The following is a 19,466-nucleotide window of genomic DNA, read 5'->3' as shown; positions in this document are numbered from 1 at the left end:
AACCAGCTCAAGAAAAGATAGAAAAGATAGATCAACGCCTTAGAATTCAGCCTCTTCGAGGGGGAAACCTCCTTTACATTACATAAATGAACAATTCTTTGATGATACAAATGAAAAGACCTCCTTTCTATATATAGGAGTCTAAGGGGTAATAACATAATCAGAGCCGACATAACGATAATAATGTAAGGGCACAATAATAACAATAGTGGGCTTCTATGGGGCACATTAGTAACAATATGGGCACTACATGGGTACATCAATATAATAAGTGGGTTGTACTAATAACAATAAGGGGTTACACTAGTAGTATAGGGGCCTAACATGCTCTACCTTTTATTTTCCATATTCTACTAAATTTACTATGTAATTTTGTACTTTCGAATTCCCAAGGTTCTTATATTTCATAAATTTAATATATGCAATTTTATACTTTGATATTTCCAAGATTTTTATATTTTATAAATATAAACATTTAGTGCTCTCCAAACATAGTGACTTTACAATGGTGAGTTTCCAGCAACTCCTAATTTTATTATTGGATTGACTGTGTCTAGAAAGTGTATTTTATTATTATTTTATATAATTTTATACTTTGATATTTCCAAGATTTTTATATTTTATAAATGTAAACATTTAGTGCTCTCCAAACATAGTGACTTTACAATGGTGAGTTTCCAGCAACTCCTAATTTTATTATTGGATTCACTGTGTCTAGAAAGTGTATTTTATTATTATTTTATATTTTGATTTAATATTCTAGTTTAGTATATTTTATTATTTAATTTTAAATTTTATAAATGATATATATTAAGTCTTATATATTTGTTAAACACATATATGGAATAGAAAACATATATCAAAGATAATTGTTAGATGCTTTATTATTTACAAGATGTACATTTATAATACATTCATATGACTGTTTGATTCATATTCCAATGTTTTATGAATTCCTCTTGACTCTTCAACTTCCACACCATAACCCTTAGTGAATTAGGTGTCCAACATTCCCCTCATTAATCCGAAGGGATATATTCAAGTCTAAGAAGGGATAAAATACAAAATACAATAATGCATGACAAGAATAGGTTGAATGAGCTCTCTGAAATGAATGCATAAGGTGGGAGAACTTGAGGTCTCAATCAGGGATGGTTTAAGGATTACCACAAACACTAGAATTCTTAGTGCAGTTCCCGGAACACTTCCAAATCTGGTAAGAAGTTTAATTCTTCTACTAGAGGAAGTTCTCCTTAATGCATTGAAGAGGGAGACCTTCAACCTAGAAGAAAGGAGGTCAGCATCCTGTGGTGGTTTAAGGAATTCCACCAACTAAAGGAACACTTAGTGCAATCCCCGAAACTCTTCCAAATATAGAAAGAATTTGAAGTCTTCTGCTAGAGGAAGTGATCCTAGAGCATTGGAGACGGAGACCTTCAACCTAAAAATTGGAGGTATAAAACCTGCGGTGGTTTAAGGAATTCCACCAACCTAAGGAACGCTTAGTGTGATTCCCGTAACTCTTCCAAATCTATCAACAAGTTGAAGTCTCCTGGTAGAGGAAGTGATCCTAAAGATTTAGAGAGGGAGACATTCAACCTGAAAAAGGGAGGTCTACAACCTGCAGTGCTTTAAGGAAGGCCACCAACCAAGGACATCCTCAGGGGCTTCTTTGTCTCTGGCTACAACTTTGAGTCTGCGTATTGATATTTTTGGTTGTAGGCTCTAGCAATAGGCTTAGGTTGTGGCTCAGGCTCACTTGATGCATATTTGAAACTTGTATATGACCATCACTCCCCCCTATAAAATACAAGTCGAGAAGATGAAGAGAACTCAACTACAAGACTTGCAAATACTCTAGAAGAAATTCTTAAATATGACTGAAATATCTTCTTAACTATTGAATCCCATTCCAAAGAAGTGATCCATCAAAGGCAAATATTTGTTCTTATAAGAGTTTGTTTTTCAGGAATATGTGTGAAGAATGTGTGTGTTGACCACAATGCTTACGCATGTGAAGATCAAAAAATGATATTTCACATGGCCAACTGTGTCACAATGTTGGCATTTGACAATATGTTGTTGTGGGGGAGGATCAGGGATGAGTGAAGATGAACTTCCATAAAGAAACCCAACAATTTTAAATTTGATTGGCTTGGAATAGTCCGGAATATGAAAGGATGCATCCTTATCATATCCAAGACTGGTTTTGTACTTCTTGTTGACAAGATATTCCCCAAGTCTGATGATAGACTTGGGAAGTGTAGGATGAATTGCTGCTTCTACATGCAAATATTCCCTTTCAAGGACCTGATTCATTTCTGGTAATTGATGGGACTCTATCTAAAACTCAAAGAGAGGATTGTTCTGAACAATAACAAGTTCAAAATTATGACTATTTTGGTGTAGCTCCTCTTGCCATAGTTGAGATTCAAGCTACAAAAATTCTTTTTTTTTTCTTGTGCATATTTTACATAGGTTCGAATGTGAGAGAGAGAGTCTTTGTTGATTTCAATTGTTTTTTCATCAATAAACAGGATGAGAGTTTTTAATATCTCTAGAAAATGATCATTTTTCACCATTTTTCAAGCTCAACAACAGAAACTCAAAAAACAAAAGATGTGTGCTTTAACTGAAAATGCACTAGTAAACATACAAAAGGACAAACAACTTTCAATGCTAGATAGATGAAACTACACACTTTATATATTATGCCAATAGAAACCGCAACAACATCATTTTATTCGAATACTTCACCTTGATCTTTGTACCTCTAATATCCTTATCGTTGTCAAACATAGCAGTATACAATGCAAAGAGGTAAATAAAATCTATGTTATGACAATTTTTAATATATATTATTTGACATTGTAGGTAACACCATTATTGTAGAATGCCAAAACATTTTCTCGAAATCTCATATTACAACACTTTTATCTAATGGAAGAAAATAGATATGCGTTCAAACACCATTCTCCAACACTTGGAAGAACTATTGTTATCAAATTACCTATATTCTTTACTCATTTTCGAACTTAAATTTTCTACAAATGTTGCACTTGATGATATGCTAAAAGATTAAACTATTCAGGCAAACCTTCACCACAATCCACGACATGTTTAACAACCAACATGCACATATATAAGCCAATATAACACTATGTTTGATGCATATAAGTCACCATTCAACAGTCAGAAATGGTTGATATCAAACACACATACCAAGATTTAACGCACAGTGAGGAGGCACCAACACATGACAATCAACAAATTTTAAGCAACACTTAACTCACTGTATAGTCAAACCATATGGATTCTGAGGAGATAGAGTTTAGCGCACTTACCAAATCTAACACAATGCTCATTGTTTTAGTATTCAAGGCTCAACGCATAAAGATTCAACATTCAATACATAACTCAGCACACATATAAACCAATTCTGATGCCACCCTAAGCTGATAATACCCACATTATGCAAACAACATTGCATGTCATATACATGTCCCAGGAATTCTAAAATTTCATACTTAGGGAAACCTTTGCAATTCAAGGTTTAAGGCCCCTTAATTAAATGCTTAAGTGGGATCGTTTGATTTAACTATCCCAATTCTAAACGTTAATTAACCTTTTAGCAGAACCCTTCATAACCTTTGGTTTAACTCTTATTACCCTTATAACTTAACCCTTCTGTAATCAACTGTACATATTAACCATACCATGGTCTCTAGACTTTGGTTAACTCGAACTTAATCCCTAATACATTAAACCTGCTCATTTCTATTATAATGCCCATGCAATAGAAATATACCATATAACACTTAAACCTTACCTTTCTGTTGATTCACATGACTTTACACATTTCTTGACGTTCAACTTTTAGCGCGTTCAACCTCCGTCGTCGATCTCATTCCTGCAGATCCGACGGTTATCGCATCATCTTCTCACTTCTTTAGACTGACTCTTTTGCGCATTAGATCTCCACCATTTATTTCTTTGACCTCCATCCAACGATGATTGCGTAATCTCACGTGAATTACATGCATGACCTATATTAGACTGAAAGCATGCGAGAAAAGTGGTTTTCTCTTTCCTCTAGGTGCTACGTGTCAACCGATAAGGCTAATCGCATGAACTCATAGAAATATTGTTTACCTCTTTGAGGGCATGCGAGATACCACTTACTATTTTCGTAGACTGCTCCACTATTGTGCACGTGCTTTTAATCTCTGGCATCCATCTTCTTTACTTTATTTACGCGACTTAATCCTGGGCATCTATCTCCATCACTCTCGTTCGTTGATCTAATTGAACCAACGACTGTGCTCCCTACTACGTTCTTTTGTCTATACTGTGTAATAGTCCATTTGTTCGGGTTTCTTCCTATGTATTAGTTCTAGCCTTCTAGTCTTCAATTATTCTGATCTGATCTTCAGCTTCATTCTTTATTCCTTCGGTCATTTACACTTCCACTGCATAACTCCTTAGGTTTTAAGAACCCTTACAGTATACCTTCACTCTAACATTAAGGTTTCTCTAGTACTGTCTGTGTATAAACTCGTACACACTTCTATGCACTTCATCTCTGTGTTCTGCTTCAATTCCACCTGCATAAATATACTATGCAGAACTACTCTAATTCACACACAACCATAATTTCATTAATTATCACACATCACAAAACTCAGGAATTCAATTCTCTGTTTTTATAAACAATCATTTACATAATGAGTTTCTCTCTCTAGCTTTATTTCCAATATCATTGGCCTCTTCCTTTCCTGTATGCCCGTAGGCTTACAATCAAACCTATCTAACTCTCGAAGTAATTCCTAGTTAGCTAACCCTTTTCTATGCCTTTTAGCCTTACATTTATACAAAAGGATTCTATAACCAATTCCTGGCTTAGATCCATAACCTTCTCAACAAAATCCTAAAATCTCTTCTTTATCTTTGGTGCAAATCTAATCACCGTGATGTGGGAAAAGAAATTCCTCATTGCTAACGAATGGTTTTCAATCCATTGAGCGAGGAAAATCTAAGGATCCTCTCTAATCCACAAAATCATCAACTAGTTCCTAATCTAAGATTTTACAATTAATTCCCAAATCTCTCAATCTCTCAACTGTCCTAATTCTGTAATGTTCTCCTACATTCAAGAACATTTACAAATATTCATTAATTAATCCCTATTCTAGTTTATCTCATTAAAATCACTCAAAACCTTAATAATTACACTAATTTAATGCATAGGAAACTAACTTCCTTGAAAACACAAGACGCCCTATGTCTACTAAAATACAATGATATTTCTAAGCCGAATTCTCCTGCATTAGACTCCCAGGGTTGAAAACATTCATGATCTCTTGATCATGTGTTCCCATATGTTGATAGAAAACCTCCAAGGTCCCAAACTTTGTACTGTAGTTTGTCTTTGGTTACTGCTTTTGCTTGTTGCTGTTCTCCAGGTCTCCACACTTTATGCTGCATTGCCCCACTAGTTATGCTCTCACAGTATGCTGTTGTCTTTTCCTTGTTGTTGTTTCTCTTTCTTATTGTTGTCTTCTCCCTTTGAGACACTTTTCTCATCAATTCAATTTCTATGTCCAACTCATTTCTTTGCTGGACATTTTTCTCTTCCTCTCTTACATATCCTTTGCAATCTTCATCAGGTTCTTTCTTCCCTACTGGTGTTTTCAGCCATTTCTCCTGTAGCTCCAATTCTTTCTTCCATTCACTGATCCTTTGATGAGAGTTTAGTCCTTCTTCTTTATTGACTGCCTCAACATCTTCCCTGGTTATTTCCACTATGCCTATCATCATGATACAATGATGATCCTTTACTATGTTTTCAACTAACATAGTATCTTCTTCAAGTTTGCCTTTAATCTTCTGCTGGTTACCTTCACTTTGGAGTTTATGGATCCTTACATCCACCCTTACATCCTTACCCCCTTTTTGCTTCTAAACTTCCATCTCATCTCCAAATAACCTCTGTTCAATTTCTTCGATCACAGCATCACACTCATTCATTCTATTAACTGTTCCTCCAAACAAACTATTGGTTCGTGAATTAAAACACTCTTCTGTCTCCATGTCTTTTAGAGATTCTCTGCCACTGTCAAGTACTACTGTAACCATTTATTTTCTATTTCCATTTCCTCCTAGCAACTTCTCCAGCAATTCAATTTCCTCTTTACATTTAGCAAGTGTTTTATCATAATGCTCTTCAGTTCCAGCTTCATCCTTTACATGGTCACTATTGCTCAATGATTCAATCGGATTGTCTTCCATAGACAACTCTGTCTCATTCATCTTCACAGAAATAAGTTCTTGTTCTCTCCTTACGTTTTCAAAAATCAATACTTCATCAACTCCATGTTGTATAACAGTATTTGAGAACTGTCCTCCTTCAACACTTATAATCCTTGTATTCATATGACAATTATCAGTTTGAAAAATGTAAGGCTCAATAGCCTCAACTAATGTTTCACATATCAGCTTTTCAGGCTAAACTTCATCTCCTTCTTCCACAAGGAATAGTCATTGTTTTGTAACAACTCCAAATATCAATTCATCAATAATTTATTTCTGCTACAAAAATTAAATATTTTCCTCATTCAAGAGGCATTCTCCATCATACTCTACTCTAGAATACTTATCTTCTGAGAAGTACTCTTCATCCTCTGTCATCACATCAATATGTTGATCCAAGTTCTCCTCTGAACTCTGGTGACTTTTATCAATTTTTATGACAACTTCATAAGGCTGCCAATCCTCTGTAAAACCTGCAAACATACCAAAACTATTAGACTAAAAAATACAAGGTTTGATAGCCCCTTCTGCTACCTTTGTCTACATTTCCTCATGCTACTTTGAACTATCACAATAGTTCATTGATCTCCATTCTTAATCTTCACCCAAAACTTCCCCCTATTCTTCTTCACAAATAGAAACTTCCATTTGCAGCTTAGCTTCTCTGAGTTTTTTCACCAGCCACTTTACTTGCCTCTGTTGTAGCCTTCTCTGTAATTTATGCCACTTCACTGCCTTTTTTTCAAGACCCAACCTTGTCTTTGGCTTTCCTCCAGTAGCATCCTTAATGCATCGAGTTGTTCTTTTAACTCTGCAATCTCCTTGTCAAGTTCCTCTTGACTCATTCTCTTTCCATTTTCCTTAGCATGCTCCTTCTTCACCTTTCTTCTATTGTGGTCTTCCTCAGAACCTATGTTACCTCTGTTATGACTATCAGTAGTCATTTCCTTCTCTATCTTCATGAGTTCCTCACTCACTTACTATGAGTTGTACTAAAGCCTCTACAATAGCAAGTCCTCCCTGCAGCCACTTACCTCACCAAGCATTCCTCTGTACTTGGTCTTTTGGCAAGCACTTGGTTCTCTATTCTCCTGAACCTCTTTGAGCACTTCTCTCTGCTCCTTCTAGGCTTCAACTCATCTGCACCTTTTAAGAACTCAACTACCCTCTTTATCCAACCTCTGTTAGAATTCTTCAAGGTTCTGCCACATTCTGCTTTCATTTAGAAACTCTTATCAGCTTCCTTCATCCCTTAGCAATTCTACCCACATCCTCTGTGGAATTTCCTTTATGATCTTTCTATGAGTTACAACAATACCTCTGCAATAACAAGTCTCCTTCGTGCTACATGACACCTTACTAAGATTCTCTCCTCTGAGCTCAGTATTTTGGCATCTCTCTAGTTATTTCCTCTAGAACTAATTGAGCACTCCTTACTCTAGGTTGCTGCAATCTTCTCACCTTCTTATGCCACCTGTGTGACAATATAAAGACCACAAACTCTCCAATATTTAAGCCAAATTAAAATAAGAAGATATCATCTCACCTTCAAGATCTCTGCATGATCTTGTTCTACCATTCATCTACACCTTCAATGGATTGTTCTATGTTCCCTTTACATCTACAAATTCTCCCAATATTCTACTACACTTTATCTTTGTGTGCCTACTGTTTGTCAGATTTAAAATCGGATCTCCTCTTGCATGTTTTAATCATCATTCACCTATATACACACCTTTAAACATAACTCTGTTCTAAGTTTCTCAAAGAACTTTTACACATAGAATTTCCTTGTTCAACTCTGATACCAAATGATGCCAGCCTAAGACGACAATACCCACATTATGCAAACAACATTGCATGTCATATACATGTCCTAGGAATTCTAAAATTCCATACTTAGGGAAACCTTCACAATTCAAGGTTTAAGGCCCCTTAATTAAATGCTTAAGCGAGATCGTTTCATTTAACTATCCCAAGTCTAAACTTTAATTAAACTTTGCTCGGAACCCTACATAACCTTTGGTTTGACTCTTATTACCCTTATAACTTAACCCTTTGATAATTAACCGCACATATTAACCATACCATGGTATCTAGACTTTGGTTAACTCAAACTTAATCCATAATACATTAAACCCGCTCATTTATATTATAATTCCCATATAATAGAAATATACCATATAACACCCAAACCTTACCTTTCCATTGATTCACATGACTTTACACATTCCGTAATATTCAACTTTTAGTGTGTTCAACCTCCGCCATCGATCTCATTCCTGCAGATCCGATGGTTATCACATCGTCCGCTCACTTCTTCAGACTGACTCTTTAGCGCATTAGATCTCCACCATTTATTTCTCCGACCTCCATTAACGGTGATCGCATAATCTCGCGCGGATTACATGTACGACCGATATTAGACCGAGAGCATGTGAGAAAAGTGGCTTTCTCTTTCCTCTGGGTGCTACATGTCAACCCATAAGGCTAATCACGTGAACTCGTAGAAATATGGTTTACCGCTTTGAGGGCGCCCGAGATACCACTTACTATTTCTGTAGACTGCTCCACTATTCTACACGTGGTTTTAATCTCCACTATCCATCTTCTTTACTTTATTTATGTGACTTAATCCTAGCCGTCTATCTCCATCACTCTCATTCGTTGATCTGATTGATCCAATGACTGTGCTCCCTGCTACGTTCTTTTGTCTATACTATGTAATAGTCCATTTGTTCAGGTTTCTTCCTGTGTATTAGTTATTGCCTTCCGGTCTTCAATTATTCTGATCCGATCTTCAGCTTCGTTATTTATTCCTTCGCTCCTTTACGCTTCCACTGCGTAACTCCTTAGGTTTTAAGAACCCTTACAATATACTTTCACTGTAACACTAAGGTTTCTCTAGTACTGTCTGTGTATAAACTCGTACACACTTCTATACACTTCATCTCTGTGTTCTGCTTCAATTGCACCTGCATACATATACTATGCAGAACTACTCTAATTCACACACAACCATAATTCCATTAATTATCACACATCACACAACTCAGGAATTGAATTCTCTGTTTTTATAAACAATCATTTACATAATGAGTTTCTCTCTCTGGCCTGATTTCCAATATCAGTGGCCTCTTCCTTTCCTATATGCTCGTAGGCTTACAATCAAACCTATCTAACTCTCAAATTAATTCCTAGTTAGCTAACCCTTTTCTATTCCTTTTAGGCTTACATTTATACAAAAGGATTCTATAACCAATTCCTGGTTTGGATCCATAACATTCTCAACAAAATCCTAAAATCTCTTCTTTATCTCTAAGGATCCTTTTTAATCCACAAAATCATCAACTAATACCTAATCCAAGCTTTTACAAATAATTCCCAAATCTTTCAATCTCTCAACTATCCTAATTCTCTCATGTTCTCCTACATTCGAGAACATTTACAAATATGCCTTAATTAATCCTTATTCTAGTTTCTCTCATTAAAATCACTCAAAACCTTAATAATTACATTAATTTAATACATAGGAAACCAACTCCCTTGAAAACACAAGACCCCCTATGTCTACTAAAATAAAATGATATTTCTGAGCTGAATGCTCCTGCATCAAAGTCCATGGCTCAATTCAACCCAACATACATACCTTGACAAAACGGACCACCAAAGCTGACCACATTGCTCCAAAGATCACAAACAGTTGTTGTGCATCAAGATTATAGATGTTCATGTCATCATGGCCACAACATTCCCAAAATTGAACTTGACATTAAAACCATTCTTCCAATTTTACTTCTTCAATAACTATCACTTGAAATCTTTGTTCTTTCAACTATCTTGTACAAAAAGTGCAACAATTTGAAGTTTGAACATACTCGCTCGTGAACAAAAATTTCACTTCCACCTACAATATAGTTGTGGTGTCATTCTCTATGTCGAGAGTGAATCAAATACCACATCCATGCAACGCATTCTAAGAACCATGATTTATATTTGAAACTCCACTTGGATGATTAATTTTGGTGACAATGGAAATCACTATTCATCAACAAGAATCCATAAGAAGTAAAGTGTAGATATACTATGCCTATGATTTCAATTCAATGATCACTCAATCTCTCCAAGGTTTTGATAATGTCAAGTTTATTTCCTCACAATCCCCACATAACCCAAATGATTCATTTAATACATAATTGTCGAATTTTCTAGTTTTCAAACAAACAAAACAATTGCTACAACTACTCAGGAATATGAATTTTAGTGGGTAACACCAAATAGGGTAAGAGACAGTGCCTCCAAGTCAAGGTGGAGAGAATGGAATACTAGTCAAGGAAATGAGTGACAAAATATCTAACATGTTAGGGAACCCAGAAGGATAGACATGTAGAGGTGTTTTAAATCTATTGTAATAGACTCCATTAGGGAAAAAAATGCAACTAATATGTTGGTGAAAGGTGGTTTCGTTCAAAATCGACTTATGGGTGAATGCACATATTGCTCAAGCTATTCATCGGTGAATAATGCAAATGACTCGCAACTTCAACACTACATTTTTTGAAGCCTGATAACATTTAATGGATATAATATATACTCAATGGAATCAACCAACAAACAAACATATTGAAACTTTGCACAGAGGATATGAATCGATGCACGAAGAATGAGGATTGAATATGTACACTATCTGGAATCAAAATCAATTTTAGTTATCCTTATCTCACTCGCATAGAGAGGAAACAAACATATTTCTTGATAGAAACCAAATTAGTGGAGCGTTATGAAGTAATGGAAAACCTGAGAAAGGAAAGGACTCAGCATATGCTAGGATTGAGAATTATTGCAAGTGCTTAGGTGAATCAATATGTCACCACTGTCACTTCTTAGATATACTATAGAATTGGGCAAAAATTGGAGCTAGAATGCAGCCCTCCCATCATGCAGAACTAGTGGTAATATTGACATGCAAAGAGAGAGGCCACAAAACCAGTGGCTCAAATATGGATAAGGTCAGAGCTCCCTCGCTTGGATACCGTGTTAAACACATACATGGAATATACAACAAATATCAATAATAATCGTGAGATGCTTTATTATTCACAAGATGTACATTTATAATAAATTGATATCATTGTTGGATTCATATTCAAACGTCTCTTGGACTCCCTTTGATTGTTCAACTTCCACACCATAACCCTTATCGGATTAGGTGTAAAACAATATTAAACACCGTACATTTAAATGCAATATTATAAACTCAATATTAAACCCTAATATTATAAACTCAAATATTAAACCCTATATATTAATGTTTATATTATAGCCCTATATATCAAAGCCTAATATAAACCATAATATTAACCCCTAATATTAAACCCAATATTATAAACCCTAATATTATACAAAAAGATTATAAACCCTCATATTATAAACCCAAAATGCTGTAAACCCTAGCACATCCGCATTAGTAAATGTGGTTGATATAAATCACAATGTAATGTAGGATTGTGCCAATGTTTGTCACAACACGAAAATGTTTCTCACATTGTGACATTCGATATATTTCTATCACAATGCGACAATGTTTCTCACAATGCGACAATATTTGTCACATTGCGACATTTATCTCATGGCTTGACCAAGTTCACCATGGGTGAACATGGTTTGACCAATTTTCCCATGGTTGACCATATTTTTTATGATATATTATAGTTGTCTATATTGATAATCAAATGCTACGATTGACCATGTTTTAACATGGTAGGTTGACCATATTTGTCCATATTAACGATGGTTGGACATGTTGAGCATAGGTTCTCTATGGTATTTAAAGATTGATTTATCATATTCTAATGAATGGAAATTCTTTAAGGCATTCTTTAAAATATACCATGCCTATTTTTCACATTAGTTCACTTGTCAAAATTTGATGCTAGATTTTGTCATCATAGTGTCAATACATTTAACTTCATAGTAGTTTCACAAAATATTTAACCCTTTTAACCATACTTAGTCATGTTAAGCATGGGTTGGCCATAGATTTCAAAGGTTTGTTATTGTGACTATGGTTGACCAAAGATGACAATGATTAACCATGGTTTACCTATGATGCCCATGCTTGAACATGATTAAGGATGGTAAATGATGGTCAACCATGTTTCCTAGAGCCAACTACGGAAAGTGGTTTACCATTATGACTATAGTTAGCTATTGTCAATCATAATTAACCATACTCAACCATGGTCATCATAGTTGATGCTGGTTTATCGTGCCTAGAGTATTGTTGACCATGTGTGGCTATTGTTAAATGTAACTATGTTTTGACTATGATTACACTATGGTTGACTATGGTTTAACTATGTCTTAACCGTGGCTTAGCTATGGTTGACCATGGTTGACTATGGTTAGACTATGGTTTGACTATAATTGATGAATTTTTAATTGTTATTTGACTACGTTGAATCATAGTTGGATATGAATAGCTATTGTTGATTATGGTTTGAATACAGTTTAACTATGCTTGACCATATTTTGACTACAATTTCTTTTATAGTTGATTTCCATTTGAGTATGGTTACCATTGTGATGGTGGTTGTTGATGGTAGACCATGGTTTAATAGATAGGATCACCGTCATTTTAAGAAAGAATCAAGTCTCTACTACTGTCAAAGTGCTAAGCACCATTCATAGTATCTTGAAGTGAGTTAATGATCTTGTGGATCCGTCAAGTATGAAAGAGGTTTAACTAATTTCATGCCCATGTGGTGTTCCCTATATTGGTTAAACAGGTCCATTAATTAAGAAGAGGATTTAGGACCATATAGTGGACATTAAACATTATCGGTCCTACTCCTCATCCCTAACCGAGAAAGATGAGAAAAACTAATCACCACGTCTGCATTGAAAACTCTAAGATCCTTGATAAAATTGGACAATATCATCATAGGAAGTTAAAATAATCCATTAAGATTGAAAATCATTCTGATAATTTGAAAAGAGAGAACAAATGGAAAATAAGCAAAGACTGGGTTCCCACCATTGCTTCTAGTTCTTCTTCCTCCTAATGGTTTTCTTAATCCTGACCATTTTCTTCTTGTTTATTATCTTTCATAACTTAGTTTATATGTATATAAGTTTGTAATTAAATTATTAAATTATTTTAAATTTTGGTTATTTTATTTTCAATATATTATAGTTATATTTTATATTAATAAGTTTATAATTTAATTATTAAGATTAATAACCACATTTTCTGCATAGAAAATTACATCTTTGTTGTGGGAGCCAATCAATATCCACCACACCTTTATATTTTATGTACGAATGTTGAACAAAGTTGTAGTATACTGAAAAGTATAAGGTTGCTCTATTATATTTGTGACATAGGCAAAAGGGTTTTACTAAATGTTATGACCCCAAAGGGGCTTATATTAAATTAAATGTATATGGTATGCACTCAAACAGGGCCATATATTTGACTAAATCTATATGCAATAGGGTTGGTGTAATGATGAATGAACTACATGGATAATGTGTGAATAGGTGCATTTATAGATATCATATAGTCATTATTGAGGAAATGTGAATTGGATATATGAATTTAATTGGCATTTGGAGGAGGATCTCCTATTCTTCAAGGATTTATTGTGTTACTTTTATTTTATTTGTATTGTTATTGTTCTCCATGTTCACATTGTTGTATATAGTGTGTACTTCTAATTTTTATGATTTTTATGTCTTTGGATCATAACACTATATTGTGTACTTGAAATGACAATTAGATGCCAATGTTTGAATATTCTATTTTAATAAAGAATTATATATCTTTCAAATAATCAAACCAAGTTAATTGAACGTAATTTTATTTACTCAAACAAAACTTAATATCCCAAATTTTCCTAAACAGTAGAAACCTCCAAAAACCATTTGAGCACAAATTGAATGAATAACTACAAAATAATAAAATAATAAGAAGAATGGATGGTTAAACACATAGAGATCCCAAATATTTGAATAAATATACCCAAATTATATATCAAACAATGAATCAAAAAATACAATTTTTTTTATTCCATCTCCTATGTACAAAATAATTTCACCGTAATTTATTCCATCTCCTATGTGCAAAATAATTTGACCGTAAGTGATAATGGATTAGATAATGAGACTTTATATAGATATGGAGGGTGTCTAGAGGGTGTTGGAGAGGAGAAATGGGTGATCTTACACTTGACCAATAGCCCATTTGGGGTAAGCATTGTTGTACAAAGATGTGATGATGCTCTAGAAATCGGAAAACATGTTTACATAGGAAATAATTGTAACATATTACACAAATTTGAGCTCAACATTATTGCTATTAATAATGATAATCAATTCTCAGAACATTTAAGAGGAAATTTTTTTGGTTAATTTTCATATATAATAAATTCTATTTAGAGCCAAATAAAAATAATCAATTCTTCTATCTTAACCCATCAACAAATTAAAATTTTAAATTTTAATTTTTTAAAAATTAAATATTCACATTATTATTTAAATTAAAATAAATAATAAACTAATTAAAATAATTTTAACTAAACTAAAAACCAAATAGAGATATTTTGAATTAATCTATCAAATTAAATACTCACTTAGTTGAATTCAAACAAATTAAACGAATAAAAAATATAAAAGCATTTATTTAAATAAAGGTAGTTCATTGATGGATAAGGATATTGACTTTAATAAAATAAACAAATAAAAATAATTTATATTTCACAAACTAATTATTTTAAATGAACATGGTTTATTGATTGACTTCGATACTTGGCTTCACAATTTGGTACTTTCTCATGTCCCACTAAGGTATAACTTTTGATAAGAGTTCACCTCGATTGCCGATATTCCTTACCTCTTAATAAAGGATTTCAGGTCTCGTTATGTGAAGACCACCTCTTTTAAAGAGCCATATAGTTTTATCCTAATCTCTATTTTGAAAGGGCTTAGAGTTCTATCTTTGGAGACGAAGATAAGGAAATGGAATAAGCACTAATATCTCCATATTGAGTGCCGCAGGTATGTGTAGATATATCAAACCCCGCTTTTCTTACATCGAATTTGGTAAATTTTTAAGTAATGCAAGGAGATCTCCCATATATACACACGCACACGCGGCATTCTTATTGGTGAATATCCATTCAAGGTAGCTGATATATATATATATATATATATATATACCTGCCTGCCCGCCTTACGAGTAATTTGATAAATGTCGATTCATGCGTCATGAAAATTTTTTACCGCCGGGCGATATTTGTTGCGCAGAGACCAACTTGTTTTGGTGGGTTGGCTTCGTTGATGGTGCCCAACAGTTCACAACGGCCATAAGATTGAGTCAACTCCTTCCGACGCGCCAAAGTCGTCGATAGACTGTTCCTCCTCACGCGGCTCTATACCGTCGGCATTTTTATTTGTCAATAATGCTACATTTTCCACGAAAGTCTCCCCTCACGCTTTTATATATACATTCACCTCATCTTCTCACACCATACCGTCCATTACCCCTCTCCCAGGCTTTCAGCTCTCAAGCACTCATTGATCCGGTGTTATCACCCTTTCCCATTTTTTATTTATCATTATTCCCCTCAATCAATCGATCGCTGTGAGGCATAGATAGACAGAGCCGCAAATAGACAATAAATAGAACGCAACTTGAAAGCATCAATGGGGAATCATCTGTGCTGCGCTAAACCGTCCAAAGCAACCTCGGTAGCGAGAGTTATAAGGTGGGCCGGTGGCGGCTTCGAAGACTTTAGTGAGGCAACAAAGGTTGGAGAGCTAATGGTGCACAATCCCCAGCAATTCGTATGCGATTTCAGAGATCTCCAAGCAGGGCGTCGCATCGGAGCACTCCCTGCAGAAGAAGATCTGTTGTTGGGAGGCGTCTATGTTCTCCTTCCCATGCAAAAATATTTGCGCCGCGTATTGTCCGCTTCCGATATGACCTCCCTTAATATGTTATCATCCCAATGCAATTCCGGACATAGAAAACTCTGTTTCAACCCCAAAATCTTTCCAGCACTCGGGACAGGCAATTCAGATGAATTTCTTTCAAAGAAAGCCAATGAGGGAAGATCAGATCAATTGAAGGAGAAAACAGCACACTTGGAGGTTGTGGTGCCAAAGTTGGAGATAGATGAAAACGAAGACCAGCCGTTAGTGATGAGGTTCGGCGAGCATAGGGTACGAGGGTTTAGGTATTGGAAACCGTCGTTGGACACAATAAAGGAATCCCCGCGTGTTTGCAAATCCTAAAAGCGGTGCATGACCTGAACATGTTGAGCTTCAAGTTGTGCTGGATGCTCTAATTTTTGGGGCCATCGACATAAACATCTGATATTTGCGCCTACCTCAGATTGCGTATACAAATTATAAGTTATCCCAAAACAATAAAAGGTTGAAGTTATGACGAGGATAAACGTGAGATTATAGACTCGGCTGATCTGAGAATGTTTCTTGGTACGTGGGTTATGTGATTCGGATTGGTAGGACCTTTCAATGTTTTGCACATACAGCCTTCCTGTAGATCTCGGACAAGTTCGGTCCATTGTGAATTATAATGGCTTCGGCCGCGTGCATTTTTAATGAAAACTTCCGTCTTTTCAACTTTTATTAAGATATGAGAGTGAATATTGAAACAAATTAGGTAGGTTATCAATTTTATTGAATAATCGGTATAATTATATTAAAATATTAATGTGGTTGATATATTCTAAAGTTTCATAAATATAATAAAAAAATTATTGGGTGAATGGGTGCACTGTATTATAATGGTTTCGGCCACGTGCATTTTTAATGAAACTTCCGTCTTTTCAACTTTTATTAAGATATTAGAGTGAATATTAAAACAAATTAGGTAGGTTATCAATTTTATTGAATAATGTCCCGGATGCGGGTGTTCAATCAGCGTAAGGGTATGAAGGTGGCGCTTCACATGGGCAGGTGTCAGCCCATGCGCGCCACGAGGAACCGTGCAGATCAAGTGAGCTGGTCTCACGCAGGGTTATTAATGTGGTTCGTTTACTCCTCCATCTACCTCCTGGTAAATTGTGCAATGGCGCTTCATAATGTTTGTGCTCCCGCGGCCTCCTCGCATTCCTCTGCGGTTTCTTGGCATTCCTCGGTGGCCTCTTCGCATCCCTCTGCTGCCACTTCGCACTCCTCTGCGGTCCTGTTGGTAGCTCAGGGGCATTCACTCTCTGTGCCCAAGTCCGTCTCCGTCTCAGGCTCGAGAGTGTTTCACAGGACTTTAGCTCCAGTTCATCGCGCTCACGTGCTGGTTAGTTGCTCCCCTCCGTGCATTTGTGCGCTGGTTAATCCACTGTATACTGCAATGCCGAGAGAGCGTCCAAGAATGGGTAGCAGACGCGGAGGCTCCCGTGGACGCGCCACCTCACAGAGGTCTGCCCCCATCTCTCCCTCCTCCTCGGTTGAGGTGGCACCTGAGCAAAATCGCCCTCAAGTTTCCCGAGCTGGAAGAGGCAGAGGTCATGGGCGTGGAAGGCTGGTTGACTGTGGGCATGCGGCGCATCCAACAGTCCGCTATCAAATCCCCTGCACTCTTGCCAATTCCACTTTCTTGGTCTCAGTCACTATAGAAAATTGTGCAAATCTCAGCGGCCAGGCAGCAGCTCATCAGGCAATTCCGCCAGAACAAGGGACAGCGCCTCCAATTGACACTCAACACCCGGTCACGGGAAGTTCCTCCTTGGCGACTCAAGCCGCCCCTGATGGTCCAAGCGAGCCTGCTCCGGGCGTCCCAACCGGCTCAGTGGTCCTTCGCTCAGACTCAGACGACTCTTTGCAATTTGGGTGCAAGGTAGTGGAGGAACCCTACACTACGGATGACGACTGATCTTGGATGGCTCTTTGCTCTCGGCAGCCTAAGAAGTAGGTGCATTACTCTGTTTTTGGAACTTGCAATTCTGTCTGTGTCTGGTCATAGTATGTGTCTATATGTCTCTGTGTCGATGGTATGGATCTATGTCTATTTGTCCATGTTCAGCGCTGCCCAACAGTGCAATAGTTGTTTGTTTCAGCTTGTCTGTTTCGCAAGACTTAGAGTCTTAGGAGAAGATGTAACAGATGGAAGTCCACCATTTTTGGAAGGTGTTCAGCTGTGCTAATTGTCAATCTCATGGCAAGATTTTCAAGGCCATGGCCTTGCTGTAACATTTTGAATCTTTTTGTACAATAATAGAAGTAGACAGATTGAGAAAAAAAATAAAATTATTGAATAATTGGTATAATTATATTAAAATATTAATGTGGTTGATATATTCTAAAGTTTCATAAATATAATAAAAAAATTATTGGGTGAATGGGTGCACTATTAAGGCACTTCTTGCTATAGGTCACCGGTTCAAATTCCATGTGGGTGCTTAGGTAGCATTAACAAAAAAAAAAAAAAATTATTGCAATACTAAAAATGCTTTACAAATATACATATTTATCAGATTAATCATATATAAAAAAGTTATAGGTCAATTTTAAGAAAAAAAAAATTATAAATAAATGTTATAAATAATAATGAGTAACTTATCATGGAAGAACTTATTAGTATTAGAATAAACTAAAATTCCTAGAAATTGGTAATTTTTGAAATTTATTAAAAGTAATGAACTATTTTGCTAAATAAAATTTGCTTATATAATTTTATAAATAATAATGAGAAATTTATCATGAAGGAACTTATTAGAATTGGATTCATCGCAAATCCTTAAGAAATTGGTGGGTGGGGAGCCACACATGAATATAACTTTTTAAATTTATCAAAAGTCAATGCAATTTAACACTCTTTAATATAGTACAACTTTTGATAAGCATTAAGACTAAACATGTATTTAGCATATTCCTTTGAGAATCAATTTAGACTTTCAATTAAAAAAAATAACATATTCTTATCCACCTTAAATTGAAATAAAAAACTTTCAACAAAAATAAAAACATATACCGAAACAAATTTAAAAATATATTTACATAATAAATATAGGTTTTATTTACCTGATAAATATAGGTTTTTGGACTCGGTAGAAAAGAATGCAATCCAATTGATCCCACTACAAGTATCCCACTCTGGTGTAAGATCACTACATGGATTTTCATCGGCATCGATA

At 35.5% G+C, this 19,466-nt stretch overlaps 1 protein-coding gene across 1 annotated transcript; it reads left to right on the top strand.

Annotated features, from left to right (window-relative positions):
• Nucleotides 1-15,860: 15,860 nt before the first annotated feature.
• On the top strand, nucleotides 15,861-16,912 carry LOC149177942 (uncharacterized). The gene has a single exon (XM_089423494.1). The coding sequence runs from the start codon at nucleotides 16,015-16,017 to the stop codon at nucleotides 16,603-16,605; it is 591 nt and encodes a 196-aa protein (XP_089279620.1). The 5' UTR covers nucleotides 15,861-16,014; the 3' UTR covers nucleotides 16,606-16,912.
• Nucleotides 16,913-19,466: the final 2,554 nt, after the last annotated feature.

The sequence above is a fragment of the Pinus tabuliformis genome, chromosome 4_1 (genome assembly GCF_031772625.1).
Source record: "Pinus tabuliformis cultivar Carrire ecotype Pingquan chromosome 4_1, CPIR1, whole genome shotgun sequence".
Classification (NCBI taxonomy): domain Eukaryota; kingdom Viridiplantae; phylum Streptophyta; class Pinopsida; order Pinales; family Pinaceae; genus Pinus; species Pinus tabuliformis.
The sequence above is the reverse complement of the archived record's forward strand: the minus strand, read 5'-3'. Positions and strand labels throughout refer to the sequence as shown.

Excerpts from the sequence above, each read along its gene's own strand:
- LOC149177942 (XM_089423494.1), top strand. The coding sequence starts at position 16,015 with ATGGGGAATCATCTGTGCTGCGCTAAACCGTCCAAAGCAACCTCGGTA.